Below are 17,445 nucleotides of genomic sequence, written 5' to 3'. Positions count from 1 at the left end.
CAATGAAAATATTCATTCAATAGTATTTTGAGGAGAAACAAATCACTTCCATGGTGGTTTCGATGGTTTATTATCGACTTGTGTCATTGATACTGCATTATAAACCGTCGAAGGCTCTGCCTGCTGCCAAGTTACTGTTTTCTCACTGGTGGAGGCAGCATCCGCTTTCGTATAGTATTTTCGTGGTACTTGTCTGCATTCAGACGATGAAACCGATGACTCATTCTCGCCGTTTGTCCCTGAGAAACTCTTCGACTCTTGCATTTGGAGGATCTATAAATATACACAGTAGTTATCACGAATGAACAGAACGAGTTTCGCAAAATCTGAACATACTGCAACAATAAACTTAACAACAGTGAGAACTTAATTTTTACCATTTTAATGTACTTTTTCAAATCATCCTTGGAGTCTCTGATTTTCTCCCTCGACTCATCATTATTCGTGAAGGCAATGAGACTCTCGTCGTGCTCCTGATGTGAATAAAAAAAGTTTTTATTCGCTGAAACTCCGAGCTTGACTGGCTCCATGCCCCCGGCATCATCAAAATCGTTGGCCTTCATTAAACTCCTAATTTCCCTCGAAGTATCAGAATTACCAAAACTAGCGTCATTGCCGGAGGAAATAATCTGCACTGCCTGCTTCCACTGCTTCTCCATCAGTGAATGCAACTGCTCGGCAATTCTGGACTTGGCTGCCTGCTGGGCATTCAACTTGGCCTCCAAGAAGTTTGACTTCTTGACATTCTGAGAGAGCCTCAGTTCATAAAGCCTCTTCTCCTCTTTGTGCTTCTCCTCCAGCAGATTAATCTCAAGTCGATGCTTATCGATGATGGTTTTTATTTTTCCAGCTGCGCACTCCGCAATTGCCCTCTGCTTCACCTCGAGTTCAGCCTTGAATGAGGCTTCAGCGGAATCCAAGTGCGCCTGAAACTCCTTCACCTTCACCTTGACGACGTCGTCCACCTGATTCTGATAAATTTCCCTGAGCTCTCCCCGCATCTGCTCCTGCTGCTCGACGAGTCTCTGGGCCTCCTCCCTCCTCATTTCCTCGGACTTCCTCGCAGCATTCAACTCCTCCAGAATATTATTCCTCTTTCCCTCTAGAATTGCACGTCTCTTCTCCTCCTCTTTGAGCTTCAGCTGCAGATTCTCCTTCTCCTGACGCAGAACCGTGAGTTCTGCCTCGCAAGTGTCCAGGGCCTTGTGAATCAAAGCCATTTCACTCCTAATTTCCCCAGCCTTCAACCTCTCCCGGTAGAGATCCTGCTGTGCCACCGACGACGCCTCCTCCGCCGCCTTATTCTTCTCCACTAATTTATCATAATCACTCTTCAGTCTCTCGTACCTCTCCTCCGACGTTTTAACAAACGATTTATAGCTCTCCAATTCGTTGGCGTGGGTCGCCAGTAACTGAAGTTTCTCCTCCACTCCCGCATCAACTTTATCCCGATACTCTTGGGACAATGATCGACACGTCGACAATTCCTCCCCTAATTGCTTTATTTCGTTCCTCAAACTCTCCACCTCCACCTGGTGGCTTGCCCTCGATTGCGCTGAGCTCTCCTCCAACTTCCTCTGGCTCGACTGGAGAGTTTGAAACTGATTTTTCAATTTCTGGGTTATCGATTGGTACTGATGGATAATACTGTTCTTCTCCTTGTCGATTCCAATGGCAACTGCAACCCTCTCCTGCTGCTCCAACAGCCTCTTCTGCAGCTCCTGAATTGTCTTCTCGCAGTGCTCCCTCCTGAATTTTTCCTCCTCAATTTTAATCCTCAATTTTTCAACTTCACTCTTGGATGAGTCTGGCTCCCAAAAGTCGGTCAACGACAGTAACCTCTGGGTTTTAAAATCCGTCGAGTCCGTGTTTACTCCCACTTCTGCCCTCTTATCGTCGCTAAGTGATCTATTGTACTCGGAGTTTATCGGGAAATTGTAGTTTCTGGAGTTGACAGTGTTTGCTTCACTCGGTGTCGACAGTTTCGAGTAGTTTTCGTGGATTTTTGATATGTCGCGGATCGTCTTCGCGAATTGATCCTTTTTCGGGGATTTTCTGTCAGTCATTCGGTCGAGGAGTGAATTCCCAGAGCTGTTGTTCAGTAGCTGTGAGAATTCACTCGTCCCCAGGGGATCTGTTCTCGTGGTGTTTTGCCGGGGAAAATTCAAGTCTTTGGCCTCGGTTTTTAGGTCCAACGCTGGGAGAAGAGAGTTTGTGTCGTACGAATTATTTGATTTAAAGTTTGTGGGGGAGAAGGGGTCGGTGAGGTGGAGGTTACTGAGCTCGGAGGTTGTGGAGGAGCGAGTGTAGTACTTTGGAAACATGTCAGGATGTCGTTTCTCCCGGGGATCATTACTGGAAGTTGTGGTTGGAACGTATCTGAGGGGAGATGAGTGGTTGTGCGGTTTGGAGTGAAATTTTTTGATGGCCGAGGGGGGACTCTTGAAGAGCTTGGACGAGTTAAAAGTGTCGGGCGTCAATAAATCAACCTTGTGCGGCATGGGAGGGGTCTTGAAGGGGATTTCCTTCGACTCTAGACCCTTGAAACGACTCTCGAGTGATTGCACTTGCTCGAGGAGACCTGAAACCACTTGACTCCCGGTTGAGCAACAACCGTTGGCCAAACTCTCTTCTGATCCTGAGGATGCCACGGCGAACAGGTCGGGGGGAATCAGCAGGAGAATATCCGTATCGTCCGATTCACTCATAATAAATATTGTAAATAGATTAATTAATATTAGTATTTACATTGTTGCGGATTTATCGCAGAACTTTGTACTTTTAACACATGATTTTGGAAAACTGAGGAACCGTTTGTTTGGTTGGGAACGAAAACGTAAACACTCGGCAGTGGGGATGCGTGCGCCGGACAAGTGGTGCCAACAATGAGGGGTTAAAGCCACTTTTTCAAAAAAAATTATTATTTATTAATCGTGAAATAAATGACATTCGTTTCTCGTTCTTTTGATATTTTAGATGCATACAGAGGAATCAGTTGAAGGGACCGCTCTCCATCGTCAATAACTCAGGAACCGCAGAGTGAAAAATTTCGATTTTTTTGTCAACTTCAAGGCATTTTTTTCAAGTTTACAATGAGATGTGACTCATTTCAATTGAATCATTTGGTCAGGAGGTATTGACGATGGAAGACGGTCAGTTTAACTTCTCTCGACACTTTTTTTCGATTGTTAGACATGTTCTTCAGTTTTTTCGATTCATTAGCAATCGAAACTACCCTTATCAAAATTTATATTTAGGTCGTGTATCATGTTCTTTCCATCAAGTGGTTCTCTGCTTAAATGTCCCATCCGTTTCATCCAATTCACCCGGTTCCCCGTGATATTGGATCTCACTCCCAGGGGGTTGTCCACTACAATCGTCCACAGCATCCATCTTCTCTAGAAAACTGTTTTCCTGTTGTAAAAAATCCGTCAGCATGTCCATTTGCTCCTGAACGTCAGAAATGTCTTCAGAGTTATGAGGAGATACCATTAGGCCATCGCCAGGGGGTTCAGGTGGTTTTTCCTCCGGAGGGCTATCCTCATTCAACATTATGAGATTCTCATAATGTTCAGTCTCCGGAAAAATGTCGGAATCCCCCAGGGGTATGTCCAGGGTTTCCTCCTTTATCTCGGGTGATAATTCTGCGACTGGTGGCGGAGTCTTTGGACGAGGCCGACGATATTTCGAGACGATTGATTGCTTCTTCACCTGCAACGGACGCTTAATACCTCGTCTCAGGATTGACGCAGAATGAATCGCTGACACATTCGAGACATTCGTCGTGGGTTTGGGAGCTTGATGCTGGGTTTTCATCTCTGTAGACTTTGCGGGATTTCCAACCGATCGTGGAGATTGACGTATCACCTGTGGAGTCACTGGCATTGGCTTCTTACTCTGCAATGAAAACTTCAAATTGGCAAACATTTGTGAGTTTTGTCAAGAAAACCAAGGGAATAAAATGACAATTTTGTGATAATTTCGTAGTAATCTCTTAATATTTTACGGGAGTTTTTTATTCATGTCTTTTTTCATCTTTTAATGGGAACAGTAACAGTCAAAACAATTCAGTAGCGAAATGGTAAAACGAGTCACGTCGACTCATCTCCCAGTTGAGTTTTTGATGAATATTTCAGAATCTGAGGGAGATAGCGAAATTTTCGTAATGACATTTGTTGTAGCTCTCAATCAGCTCTACAAAAAAGGTTATAACAAAAATTTTGCCATCTCCCTTAGATTCCGAGATATTCATTGAAAACTCAATCAATGGTCAATCCCCAAAATTGACTTTACCGTTTTACCACTTCGCTCCTGAATTCTGTTATCCAAAGGAAAATAAAAATAAACAAAACCTTTGATTACTTCCACTAACCTGTGCAGGAGTGAAATTGACCAGTCCCTTGACCTGGAGTGCATCAGCTGCTTTGAGAAGCTGTGGCAACTTGTCGTGAGAAATATTGACTTCCCCTTTGTACATGAACCTAACGAGAGCCTCAACTTCCCAAAATTTCAGATCCTTCATGAGGATTATTGGATGCTGACAGGGGTTTTCACGAAGTAATGCTGCTAGGTAATCGCTGCAGGAGGACAGAATGACTTTGTGACACTTGACAGACTTTCCCTCGCAGGCGAGAGTCACGTCGACGAACTCCTCAGAGTTGAGGAAGGATGGGAAGCTGGTCTGCATGTTGTTGTGGTGAAAGCCCCATCTCAAGCAGACCTAGACACACTTTTGTTAGAGAAAATTCTTCGCTTTTTTTTTTTTTTATCTTACCTCTGGGGAGCGGTGGGGTGTTGGCTTGTGATGGGGGTTCAAAGATGGTTGTGGCACTGGTGGTCTTTGCACTGAGATTGTCTTCACCACCAGACGCTTTGTCGAAACATTCTGGAGGGGAGGCGGTCCAGGCAGAATCTTTTTCGGTTTAATGTTTTGCGGGGGAGGAGGTGCAGGCAAAATCTTCGGCTGGATACGAATTACAGGCTTGGGTGCAATCTTTATCGGCTGGCTGACAACTGGCTGAGGAGCTGGCTGAACTACCACTGGCTTCCCTGGTAGTTTGCTGACGACCTTAAGCTTGGGAGCTGCAAATAAAAAATAAATATCTCAATCTGATAATTACTTCTTTGACTGTTAATTTTACTGCGCCAAATTTACAATACTGTACTTTGTGAAAATGTTGAGAGAAATTTTGACAGTACTAGAGGAGGGTGGGCTGAAACGGACACTTTAGACTTTTTTTAATTATTCACAACTCAGGAACAACTTGATCAATTGAGCTCAGTTTAGGCTCGTCACAAAGGGAAAGAATTCTTTGTAGTGAAAAAAAAATATTAAATTTTATCAACATTTCAACCCCTCATTTACATTTTTAAAAATTCAAGTGTCCGGTTTATCCCAACCTCCCCTGTAGATTTAATTGAGGATTTTTTGAGAATATTGTCTGTATGTTGTTCTCTACATTCCAAGAAAAATAATTATTCACCAGATGGAGGAACAGTAACTAGTGGTGGCAATTCTTCAGGTTCAATAATCTCCTCCGAGACCTCCTCCTTGATAGTGGTGTTGCAGTCAATAAACAGCGGATCATCGATACTCTGTATCTGTTCTGGGACAGCGGTCACTTGTTCAACAGGTGCTCGACTCTCAGAATTGTCGTTCGACTTGGATGTCGAGGGTTTCAAAAACACTGATTCTGTTATCCGTTTGGCCAAACGAATTTGATTTCTCCTCTTCCCCTCGGCGATGTCCCTGGCAATCTTCGAGTTCCAGCCCACATGACTCTGCAGGGTCTTGTAATCAGTTCCTGACGCAGCAAGAAGAGTTGCCGAAGTCCTTCGGAAACTGTGGCCCGTGTAACCATCGGGATCTGGTAAATTCAGGAAAGTTGCGATTTGTCTCGGCATACCACCGAATTTGTGGAGACCAATGACCTGGTTTACACACCTTCCACCGCGATAACTCAAGAAAAATCTTCGACAGTCTGTTTTTTTCGGTCGCAGCAGTGCGTATCTCTTGTACACTTGGTAAAATTCACCGCAAATTGTGAACGAACGTTCGGGATCGCTATCGCTTTTTGGAATTGTAACTAGTGCCATTATCCCATCATCCTCGATGTTGTCGACAGTTATGTGAACGAGTTCGTGGCTTCTGCATGCACCGAGGATTCCAAAAATTAAAGAAACCTGCGAGAAATATTGATGGGTGAAAAATTAATTATTTGCTCACATTTCATACAATCAAGTAAATTACTGCATACGAGTTAATTATCAATCAGAAAATAATAAGGGAGGGTAAGGTAAAACGGACACTTGACTTTTTTGAAATATTCACGACGTGTTGAATTGTTCATGAAATGGAATAATTTTATTTTTCAATTGAAAAACAATGATTCCCCTTTGTGACGAGCTTAGACCGAGCTCAATTGATCAATCTATTTCTGAGTTATGAATATTTAAAAAAAAGTCAAAAGTGTCCATTTTACCCTACCCTCCCCTAGTATGCTGCAAGAGGAGAAATAAATACGGCAAATTTACAAATTGTCGTACCTTTTCTGCCAAATACTGACTATCAGGGGCATCCTTCAAAAAGGTTTCAATTTCCCTGGACGTGAATCCGTGGCTGGTTTTGCTTTTATATCCAATTGACTTCGTCCTCAAGAAACTTCTCAATCTGTGAAAATTATTTATGTTAACTTTCTCATTAGCAAACATTGTAGCTTTGAGCATGGAGTACTGGGACCACAGTGTCGATGGCTTCATTTTCTCAGCCAAATCGGTGAAGTAATCCATGAAGACATCCTCAGTAAGTGATTCCTTGTTATTTGCCTCCTTCCATTCCATGAATTTTCGGTAGAGTGTTTGATACTGTTCCCTCGATTTCATGAGCAATGGACTCTCGGAGGGAAGCTCACTGCCTTCGCTGGTGTCCAGGTCTGTCGGTTGCTCGACATCACTGCTATCAGACCCCTCGTTCGACATCGTCAAGTCTCTCTCAACGAATATTCCTCAGGAGAACTGGAGCTTGAAGTACTCTTTCAAGATAAAAAAAAACTATTCTGGGCGAGCGGAAGTTACCTTGGAGGTTACTCCCCTGGAGAAATTCGAAACTCAACGCCCAATATCCACTCTTCAAGGAGAAACGAAACTCCAAAGCACGGACCACTCCTCTATTTCTCGAAAATAATCTTTTCGGCTATCGCACTTGCTCAAAAGTAGTAAAAACCGTGTGAAAAAGTCATAAACGATATCGGATTGCAATTAAACTGGAACGAGCGCTGCGGTTGTAAAACGGAATACTTAGCAACTACAGACACTCCAGCCAACATCACAACGCACTTCAGAGCCAACTTCACACCAAACCCGAAGTATTTAAAAAAACAGATTGAATTCAAATTTCTGATGACGTTTTATAAGCATTTTTATTATCTCAGAGTAAATAAAAAATTACACATGGTCCATAGAAAATTGAATGGGAGATAATTATAGTAACTTCTAATGATTATTTTTAGCTGTTTGAAAACTCTTGATGAATCGCATCCTCTATTTTATTATACGCATTATTTTATTTTGAAAAATCACTGGTTCTCCATTTCGATTGAATGATTTATCGAAATAACAAAATACGTGACTAATGTTTTTCATTAAATTTTGATATCCAACGATTAATAAATTTCTTTCGTCATTGGCGAAAGGTGAAGCGACTCTCTTTTACGTTTCATCTTCGACGATCCAAACCTCGTCGTCCTCATCATCTCCAGGGTCATCCTCAGATATCCCTTCGCCATTATCGTCGTCAACCTCTTCATCGTGTTCCTCTCCGAGGAATTCCGTCAGCTCCAGATCCATGTGGACATCAGCCATGTTCTCAGACCCATGAAAATCGAATTGCATGTCACTGTCCAGGGATTCCTCCCCCCCTGGATCATCCTCGTTCCCAGCCATGAGATTTTCGTAATTCGAGGTTGAACTGTCGTCGTTGTTAGGCAGCAGAATGTCTACGTCGGGCAAGGAGATGTCCAGGGACTCCAGCTTTATCTCTGGAGGCAGTGCACGTGGGGGAGGTGTCTCTGGCCCCTGCCGCGGTGACTTACACTTCATTCGTTTCAATTCGTTCGACTCCATCACACGTTTTGTACCGCGTTTTTGATTAGTCGGCAGTTTTGACGGTTCTGATGATTTTTGAGCAGTTGCGGGAGAGCATCTAGGGACTGACGGCTGTGGGGTTGACACCGAAGGGTTCTGCATCTGTAAAAACAACACCAATTCACTATTTTCAAGTGGTTACAGATTTCTTTGAGTTATTTATAATCGAAGATTCTTCCAATTTTTGTGGTAATGTAACAATTCAGTAGCGAAGTGGTAAAACGGTTCAAGGGGAGACTACTGTGAGTTTTAAAAGTCGTGGGTTATTGGAGTGAGACTTTTCATACGTTGAAGATCGATTATATAGATCTGAAAACGAGTCATTAGTGCAAAAAAAAATTTTTTTATTGTTCGTTTGTCCGAAAGCGCTTAAAATGCTAAAAAAAAGTCCAGGGCCTCCAATTTTTGAGCTACAAAAAAAATTTATTTTTTTTATTTTCGGAAATATGTGTGGAGCAACAATTACGAGCCAGTTTTTTGGAATTCGACTCCTACATAGCTGATTTAGTTTTTTTTCCATATAAAAAAAATTCACTTTTTGTGTAAAAAAATACAAAAAAGCAAATTTAGCCATGTAAGAGGTGAATTAAAAAAAAATAGCTCGTAATTGTTATTCCACATATTTTTCCGAGAATTTTGAAAAAAAATCATTCGTAGCTCAAAAATTGGAGGTCCTGGACTGTTTTTGGCATTTTAAGCGTTTTCGGGCAAACGAACAACAAAAAATTTTTTTTTGCGCTAATTATTCATTTTCAGATCTATATAATCGATCTTCAACGTATGAAAAGTCTCACTCCAATAACCCACGACTTTTAAAACTCACGGTAGTCTCCCCTTAAGTCGACTCATCTCCCAATTGAGTTTTTGAGGGATAGCTCCGAATCTAAGGGAGATAGCGAAATTTTCGTGATTACATTTGTTGTAGCTCTCAATTGGCTCTACAAAAAAGGTTATAACAAAAATTGAGCTATCTCCCTTAGACTCCGAGATATTCATTGAAAACTGGTCAATATTCAAAATTGACTTGTACCGTTTTACCACTTCGCTACTGAATTCTAATTGGACTGGATTAAAATAGTACTGTTCATCTCGAAAGGTGTGCTCGAGGACTTGTTCACCAACCTCTGCAGGGTCAGAATTAACCAATCCCTTGATCTGCAGTGCATCAGCAGCGTTGAGGAGCTCTGCCAACTTGTCGTGAGAAATATTGACTTCCCCCTTGTACATGAATCTGACGAGGGCCTCAATTTCCCAAAACTTCAGGTCCTTCATCAGAATTATAGGATGCTGGCATGGATTTTCACGGAGTAAGGTGGCTAGATAATCACTGCAGGAAGAGAGGATGACTTTGTGGCACTTGATGGACTTTCCCTCGCATGCAAGGGTCACGTCGACAAACTCCTCGGAGTTGAGTAGGGAGGGGAAGCTGGTCTGCATGTTCATGTGGTAGTGGCCCCAACGCAGGCAGACCTCTGAGGATTCTTGTGGGACGACCTTTTGAGGTCGTTCTGGAAGCTTCTGGGGGATTGTCCTCAGACCAGGTCTTTTCTGCTGAACTGTCGGTGGGAATTGCGAGTGAACTGCAGCCTTATTTGTTGCTTTTGATGATGATGCACTTGGAGGGGTTGGATTGACGACAGGAGGTGCAATTGTCTTCTCGAATACTGTGTCTTGTGAATTATCAGGTCCTGGGGCGGTTGACGACTCTTCCTCCTCTGTATCAGAGCTGCAGTCAATGAACAATGGATCCTCCCCTCGTTTCGTTTCTGCTGCTGCGCTTGACCCCTCCGACGACCCTTCCCCCTCGAAATTCGTGGTGGAACTGGAGCTAGTCGACGGTTTAAGAAAGACAGAGTCTGTTATTTTCGTTGATAATTCAATCTGCTTTCGCTTCGTCTCCGCAATAACGTCCTTTGCGATCTTGGGGGTCCACCCCCCGTGACGTTGAATAGTTTTAACATCAGCTCCAGAGTGCGCAAGCAACATTGCTGAAGTCCTGCGAAAGCTGTTGGCTTTGTATTCGTCGGGATTCGGCAGATTCAAGAATGCAGCAATTTGCTTCGGCATGAGGTTGAATTTGTTGTGACCAATCGCCTGGTTGAAGCACTTTCCATATCGATAGTTCAAGAAGAATCTCTTGTAGTCAACCTTCTTGGGTCGCAGAACTGCGTACTTCTTGTACATCTTGTAGAATTCACCACAGACTGTGAATGAACGTGCAGCATTGTTCTCGTTCTTGGGGATCTTGACGAGTGCCATAGTCCCATCGTCCTCGATATCGTCAACAGTTAGATTGACGAGCTCTTGGTTCTTGCAAGCTCCAATTATTCCAAATATCAAAGTCACCTGTAAACAAATTAGGGAATCAAGTCTATAAAATCGAGTCTGAAAAAGATTGCAATTTCTTTGCACATGACAAATCAGTAGCGAAGTGGTCAAACGGTTTAAGTCCATTTTGGCTATTGGCCAGCTCTCAATGAATAGCTTAAAATCTAAGGGAGACAGCAAAACTTTTCTCTTTACCTTTTTAGTAGCACTCAATTCGCTCTTTAATAAAGGATATCACGAGAATTTCGCTATTTCCCTTAAATGCGTAAATATTTCTGGAAAACTCAACTAAATTAAATTGACTTATTTTCTTTCTTTGACACGTCGAAGAAAGAAAAACACTCCTCAAAGAGATCAGCAAGAGCCACCCCAGACCACTGAATATTCAAGATATCCTGAAGTCCCTCAGAAGAAAAGACATTAAAGCTATTTCAAAATTCTTCAAAAATTGTTCAATTCAGATATAAAATATGTTTAACAAAGACACTAACTAATTAACTAACATTAAGGGACTATTACAATTTATATATTTTACTACTATGTAATTATAACTTCTAATACATTTATTGGTAGCTGAATGAGCCCGAAAGGGGTTCGGAAGCTTAACAAAAAAAAAACCGTTTGACCACTTCGCTACGGAAATGTTTTCAACCTTTTCTGGTAAATACTGATTGTCCGGGGCATCATTCAGGAATTTCTCAATCTCCTTGGACGTGAAAACTTTAGTCGTTTTACTCTGGTATCCAACGGATTTTTTCTTCAGAAAATTCCTCAGTTTCTTGAAATTAGTAATGTCAACTCTGTCGTAGAGGCTTATGGTGTGTTTGAGCATGGAGAATTGGGTCCAGAGGGTGGGGGGTTTGACTTTGTCGGCGAGTTCCCTGAAATACTCCAACATTACATCCTCGCCCAGTGAGTCCTTGTGGTTCATATCTTTCCAGTCGATGAACTTTCTGTAAGTGTTTTGATACTGCTCCCTCGACTTGTCAGGCAATTCGTTCATCTGGCCCTCTGAATGCTCGCTCGCTTCAGGGAAATCAGGCTCCATCGGCTGCTCGATGTCACTGCTGTCAGACTCTTCGTTTGACATTTTTTGTTTTTTTTTGTTAAACTTGTTTTGGGAGGAACGAAGAGTAAAATTACTAATTCTGAGATTTGGAACAACTCTTTCTTAGGTTCAAAGGGAGGAGAACTGATGAGGGGTTGAACATGAGAGACACTGAGTCGACTTTCTAAGCCATGCAAAAGGCTTTTTACACTCTCACAAGTTTAAACAATTCTCCGCTTGATTTTAGAGTCTCAACGCATTATTCTGTACAACGAGGTGGACTATTCTTCTTGCGGTTTTATCTCTTAGATTGCGGTCCAAATGTGTAAATAAATGCGTGCACTCTGAAGTTGGAGGAGAATTGGGGGTGGAAGTGGTGCCAACAATGAGGACCTCAGTTATTTTAAAAATAAAATAAAAATGCGTAAAAAAAATAAAACGCCCCCGCTGAGTTCTTCCTTTGTCATCTCGAGTTGACAAATATTCAACGAATAAAAAACATCAATTTTCAAGGTTTGATAGCCATTTATTTCATGAGATAAATTTAATAAATTACAGTTTTGTCATAGGTATTTACTTTCTTCAATCCATTTTCATTCCCTCAATATATTCTCCACGTATCGTCAACATCAACACATGATTGAATACAGGTCACACAGATTTTTAATCAACAATTATCTCCGACATATTTTCATTACACCCTATGTAATATAAAATTTGATAGTACATAGTTTACTCATGACTGTATTCTGTAAATGCATTGCTCTTCGATCTCAAGAATATAGAAGAACTCTCATTGATCAGACCGTTTAACAGTCGATGAAATGAGTGTAATACTCGTTAAATTTCACATACTTAGAGGAATAATGCACTTTCGACTCCACGTGTTTCGAAACATGTTCAATAATGAAGAAAATCAGAAGTCTCTGAAGAGAGTTCTCGTAGCTCCATAAAAAACAAAAAATATTGAATCATCGTGAGTTAAAAAAAAACGAGAGGATCTTTACGAATTCTGCTCCTCCTACGTTTCATCCTTTTTACTCGTATCTTCATCTCCATCGCCGTCCTCATCGCCATCTCCATCCCCTTCATCGTCTTTCCCCTCATCATCAGGTGTTTCAGCCCCAGGATCTCCATCTCTGACCTCGGCAACACTGTTTCTGCTGCTTCCCCCATCTGCCTCCTCCAGAATATCATGTTCCTGTTCCAAAAAATCAGTCGGTACGAACTCCATCTGCTCCTCGGCGTCAGTGATGTCCTCGGAGCCATGGAAATCAAATTGTATGTCACCATCGGCAGAGTCAGGGCGTTCCTCTCCCCCAGGATCGTCGGCCTCGTGCATGGTGATGAGGTTCTCGTAGTTTGTGGTCGAACTGTCGTCGTTCGTCTCTGGGAAGATGTCGGCGTCACTCAAAGGGATGTCCAGAGGCTCGAGTTTTATCGTAGGCGAGGGGGCAGAAGGCTTCGGACGATGAAGACGAATTTTTGTGAAGGGCCTCGAGTCTTTTGGCTCCATCGGACGCTTCGTACCACGTTTCGGACTAGATTGGGCTTTTGATGAGAAATTCGTGGGTGCTTTTTGTTCTTTAGGCTCGGAAGGCTTTGGAGGTGTTGGGGTTGACGACTGCAGTCTCGCTTTGGGAATCAACATTGGAGGCTTCTGACCCTGCGAAGGAAACAATTGTTATTTACATTATTTAACTCATTCATTCATTATCATTCATTTTTATTGCATCATTTCAAGAATAAAAAAGAGGAATTCAGGCCCGGGTGTGCTATCTTTCGAACGTTACCTCGATGTTTTTTCTCATCTTTCGCCCATCTGAAATTGTCAATTGAGTCCTGCATGATGCAGAAGTTTTGCAAAATTATGAATGAATAATAAAAAAAAGGGGAAAAAATTCTTTATTTTTTCAAAGAGAATTTTTAATTTATATTCAGAGTAAGTTGAATAACAAGAAATTGAAAAATGTATCTGATTTACGGTGACAAATGGCGGCCTGTCACCCAATATCATGCAGGGAGAAGACTGATTTCGTAGATCTCCCACACTGCACAGAGACATTTATTACGGAAAAGGCTCCTTGAAAAAAGTTGTAATATTTTGGAGAATTTTGTAATCACACTTTTATCACATAAAAATGGCAGATGGCTACATACCCCTGTTTTGAAACTTGAGATACCTAGCTGTCACTTCCCATGAGCAGTTAGTGTTTTGTTATCCACCATGGAAAAAAGACAGCGAATAGATAATTTGCCACAGCAAATCAGATATTTGTAATTTCCACTTTTTTCAACTCATTCTGAATTTTAATTAAAAACGCTCTTTGAAAAAGTTCAGAATTTTTTCAATTTTTTTTCATCATTCTATCATAATTTTTGGGAATTTCCACATGATGTACCACCCAATTGATAATTTTGGATTACGAAAGAAAAAAAATCCAGATAACATTCGAAAGATAGTACACAGGCCTTAAAACTAAAATGACTTTATTCACCTGTGGGGGAGTGGGACCAGCCAATCCTTTAACCTGGAGTGCCTCAGCTGCATTGAGAAGCTGTGGCAACTTGTCATGAGCGACGTTCACTTCCCCTTTATACATGAATTTAACTAATGCCTCGACTTCCCAGAACTTCAGATCCTTCATCAGAATAATTGGATGTTGACAGGGATTTTCACGTAACAATGCAGCTAGGTAATCACTGCACGACGAGAGAATGATTTTGTGGCACTTGACAGATTTGCCCTCGCAGGCGAGAGTCACATCGACGAATTCCTCAGAGTCCAGGAGGGATGGGAAACTGGTCTGCATGTTGCTGTGGTAACTGTTCCACCTCAGGCATACCTGGAAAGAGATTGAATGTTCTCATGGAGTCACAAAGTCAAAAGTGTTCATTTTACTACTGGAGACGATGATTTTTTACCTCAGCCGGCTGTTGGGGGACGACATTCTGTGGCACTCGAACCGGCTGTTGCCTCGGTAACATCTTTATAGTCGTAGGAGCAACTTGCTTCATCTTCAGTGGAATTGTCTTCAGGACCAGCGTTTTAGAGGCATTCTTTTGTTGAGAGGAAGGTGCAGGAGCGATGTTCCTCAACTGGGGGCGAACTGGTTGGCTCGGCGCCTTCAGAGATTTCGGGGACGAGTTGCTCTGAGAATTTGACTGCATGACTGTTGACAAAAAGAAAAATAATTAATTCCAGAGTAGATGAATGATTTCACGTGGTAAAGTTGGAAGGAAGGAGCACAATTGAGTCAATTAATTTCTTCTTTTAAAAATTATCTTTTTTTTTGTCAGTGGAGCCTCAGGATTGTCATACCAACAGATGCAGGCTCGCTGGGTTCTGATTCTGGTTCTGGGTCAGTCACTTCATCTGCTGTTTCCATCGAGGTGTTCTCCTCTTTAATATTTAAACTGCAGTCGACGAACAGTGGATCATCAGTGTCTGCCGACTGCTCTGGCAGTTCTGATGGTGCCTTAGGCACCTCAGGCTCTTCCTTCGATGTGGAAGCAGATGTTGATGGCCTCAAAACAACAGACTCTGTTATCTGCTGACATATCTTTCGTTTTTTCTCCTTGGAATACTCGATGAAGTGCCTTGCCACCTTCGATTTCCATCCCCCGTGGCGTTTGAGGGTGGCCAGATCTGCACCAGAATCAGCGAGCAGTGTTGCTGAAGTACGACGAAAGCTGTGACCTGTGTAGCTCTCTGGATTCGGCAATTTCAGGTATGAAGCAATTGTCCTTGGCATACTGCCAAATTTGTTGATCCCAATGACTTGATGTGTGCACTTGCCATTCTGATAATTAACAAAGAATCTCTTGGTATCCACGTTCCTAGGTCGTAGCTTCAAGTACTTCCTGTACATGTTGTAGAATTCCCCGCAAATGGTGAATGAACGCTCGGGATCGCTTTCGGTTTTTGGAATTGTCACGAAGGCCATTACACCGTCGTCCTCTATGTCATCCATTGTTACGTTGCAGAGCTCTTGTCTTCTACAGGCTCCAATTATTCCAAAAATCAGTGCAACCTGTAAATTAAATTGTTGTAATGTGGAAGATGTTGGAATAAAATTCAATGAGCTTTCAAGAGGGATCCTTCATCACTCACGTGGAGTCTTCAAAAGCCCCAAGACCACAATTTTCTAAGTAAAGCATTGATCTATACTTTTTTTTTCTTGGTGTCAAGTTTTAGTTTCTACGCGAGAAAAATTTCAGTCAGACTGGATTTCTATTGGACTTTTATTGAAAATTCTATTAAATTTTGGCCGATTCTGAGGAATTTTGCAGCTTTACTGGGCATTTTTTTAATAGAAAATGTTGAATAAAAACTATTTTATAGAAAAAATCAGTAATTGCGCTATTTTTCCTCTCTTATAATTGAAAAAATCACGTGAATAACAAAGAGTCAACAATTAATTTTTATTTGCAGTTGTAATCTTCGATTACCTTTGTTGCTAAGAACTGATTGTCCGGTGCTTCATTCAAAAATCTCTCAATGTCGTTAGGCGTCAAAACCTTGGTCTGTTTACTTTTGAATCCAGTCGACTGTAGTTTCAAAAAAGCATTCAATTGTTTGTAGAAACTGATGTCAATCTTGTCATTACTGTTTATGGTATGTTTCAACATTGAGTAGTGCGACCATAGGGAAGACGGTTTCATTTTCTCCGAGAGTTCAACGAAGAAATCCAACAAAACTTCCTGTGACAGCGGACCCTTGTTGTTAGTCTCCCTCCAGCTCGTGAATTTCTTGTAAATCGCTTGGTATTTTTCCCTCGATTTAGAGAGCAATGTATTCTCCGTGATGATTTCACCCGGTTCACCAGTGTCTGACGATCCGGGCAGATCGCCCATCTCGGCGCTGTCAGATTGGTAATTGGACATTTTCGAATGTTTCTGTTCAGTCTTGATGTAGAGCACGCAACTCTTCGGAAAAGTAACACAACACTCGTGTAATGGCGGACTTTATGGTATCTCGCAACGACTGTGGCCACAGAGACGCGATGTGTGCCCTGCGGCCCAGTTTAGCTCCAATGCGCATGCGCGATAGTGCCAGTAGTGCGCAAAATAGAGCAGTCGCAATGTGCGCATCTGCCGCATATTTTTTTCAACGTCACCGGTTAGATAACGAGCTTTTTTTTATCTCCGCAACATCCGGAATGCTTTTGCAATCCTTGAAAACTTTTTCAAATGTTGTTGTGAATGCCGATTTTTCCACTCTATATTTTTTTTCTCTATATTTCTGCACTCATTGATTTCATTTTAAAACTCGACTCTTAAAGTTCATTTTCTTTTCCTTCATTCTTCGCTTTCATTTCGATGTACGCGGACGCAAAGAAATCAGTAGTGAAGTGGTAAACCGGTTTAAGTCGACTTATCTCCGAGTTGAGTTTTTGAGGAATATTACCGAGTTTAAGGGAGATAACGAAATTTTCGTAACTACATTTGTTGTAGCCCTCGATCGGCTCTACAAAAAAGGATATAACAAAAATCTCGCTAGCTCCCTTAGATTCGGAAATATTCCTTAAAAATTCAACTGGAAGATAAGTCAACTTAAACCGTTTTACCACTTCGCTACTGAAATGATAGTTCAATAGAAATTATTTCAGGAGAATTTCATCTCTCTACACAACTTTTTCTATTGAACATTTCGATTGAGAGAGACACGCAGATAAGCGGTGGCATTTTCAAATTAATTCCTCGAAATTTTCTATCATCATGTGCATTTCAATTCATAATTTCAATTAAATGTTTGAAAAATCGAAAAACTTCCTACATGATTCCCGAATTGTTAAAAGAATAAAAAAATAAAAAGACATCTCAAATTAATAGGGGAGGTCGGGGTAAAACGGGCACTTTTGACTTTTTTTTAAATCAGTAGCGAAGTGGTAAAGCGGTTTAAGTCGACTATCTCCCCGTTGAGT

At 41.7% G+C, this 17,445-nt stretch overlaps 4 protein-coding genes and 1 long non-coding RNA gene across 7 annotated transcripts; 1 reads left to right on the top strand and 4 right to left on the bottom strand.

Annotated features, from left to right (window-relative positions):
* Positions 1–21: 21 nt before the first annotated feature.
* LOC107039416 (centrobin) lies at positions 22–2,852 on the bottom strand. The gene is made up of 2 exons (XM_015259016.2): positions 378–2,852; positions 22–273 (listed from the first exon to the last, which is right to left on the bottom strand). The coding sequence occupies exons 1-2, from the start codon at positions 2,706–2,708 to the stop codon at positions 43–45; spliced, it is 2,562 nt and encodes an 853-aa protein (XP_015114502.1). The 5' UTR covers positions 2,709–2,852; the 3' UTR covers positions 22–42.
* Positions 2,853–2,903: 51 nt separating this feature from the next.
* On the bottom strand, positions 2,904–7,268 carry LOC107039426. 3 transcript variants are annotated; one of them, XM_015259035.1, is made up of 6 exons: positions 7,075–7,268; positions 6,547–7,020; positions 5,484–6,183; positions 4,775–5,082; positions 4,373–4,720; positions 2,904–3,909 (listed from the first exon to the last, which is right to left on the bottom strand). In XM_015259035.1, exons 2-6 carry the CDS (start codon positions 6,976–6,978, stop codon positions 3,280–3,282), a joined length of 2,418 nt encoding a protein of 805 aa, XP_015114521.1. In that variant the 5' UTR covers positions 6,979–7,020; positions 7,075–7,268; the 3' UTR covers positions 2,904–3,279. The 3 variants fall into 3 exon arrangements, with proteins under 3 accessions (XP_015114521.1, XP_015114514.1, XP_015114528.1); XM_015259028.1 differs by having other exon boundaries at positions 6,547–7,268; XM_015259042.1 differs by having other exon boundaries at positions 2,904–3,897; positions 6,547–7,268.
* Positions 7,269–7,399: 131 nt separating this feature from the next.
* LOC107040041 lies at positions 7,400–11,865 on the bottom strand. The gene is made up of 3 exons (XM_015259959.2): positions 11,123–11,865; positions 9,265–10,488; positions 7,400–8,244 (listed from the first exon to the last, which is right to left on the bottom strand). Exons 1-3 carry the CDS (start codon positions 11,558–11,560, stop codon positions 7,708–7,710), a joined length of 2,199 nt encoding a protein of 732 aa, XP_015115445.1. The 5' UTR covers positions 11,561–11,865; the 3' UTR covers positions 7,400–7,707.
* A 158-nt stretch (positions 11,866–12,023) lies between these two features.
* Positions 12,024–16,504, bottom strand: LOC107040037. The gene is made up of 5 exons (XM_015259945.1): positions 15,971–16,504; positions 14,841–15,552; positions 14,444–14,691; positions 14,017–14,364; positions 12,024–13,184 (listed from the first exon to the last, which is right to left on the bottom strand). Exons 1-5 carry the CDS (start codon positions 16,403–16,405, stop codon positions 12,540–12,542), a joined length of 2,388 nt encoding a protein of 795 aa, XP_015115431.1. The 5' UTR covers positions 16,406–16,504; the 3' UTR covers positions 12,024–12,539.
* LOC114841259 lies at positions 13,929–15,611 on the top strand. The gene is made up of 3 exons (XR_003783077.1): positions 13,929–14,745; positions 14,819–15,249; positions 15,363–15,611. It is a non-coding gene; the product is annotated as an uncharacterized LOC114841259 (long non-coding RNA).
* Positions 16,505–17,445: the final 941 nt, after the last annotated feature.

This window comes from Diachasma alloeum, unplaced genomic scaffold (assembly GCF_001412515.2).
Source record: "Diachasma alloeum isolate Michigan unplaced genomic scaffold, Dall2.0 Dall_scaffold_00178, whole genome shotgun sequence".
In the NCBI taxonomy this organism is placed as follows: domain Eukaryota; kingdom Metazoa; phylum Arthropoda; class Insecta; order Hymenoptera; family Braconidae; genus Diachasma; species Diachasma alloeum.
Note: the sequence above shows the minus strand (reverse complement) of the source record. Positions and strands in the feature narration are given on the sequence as shown.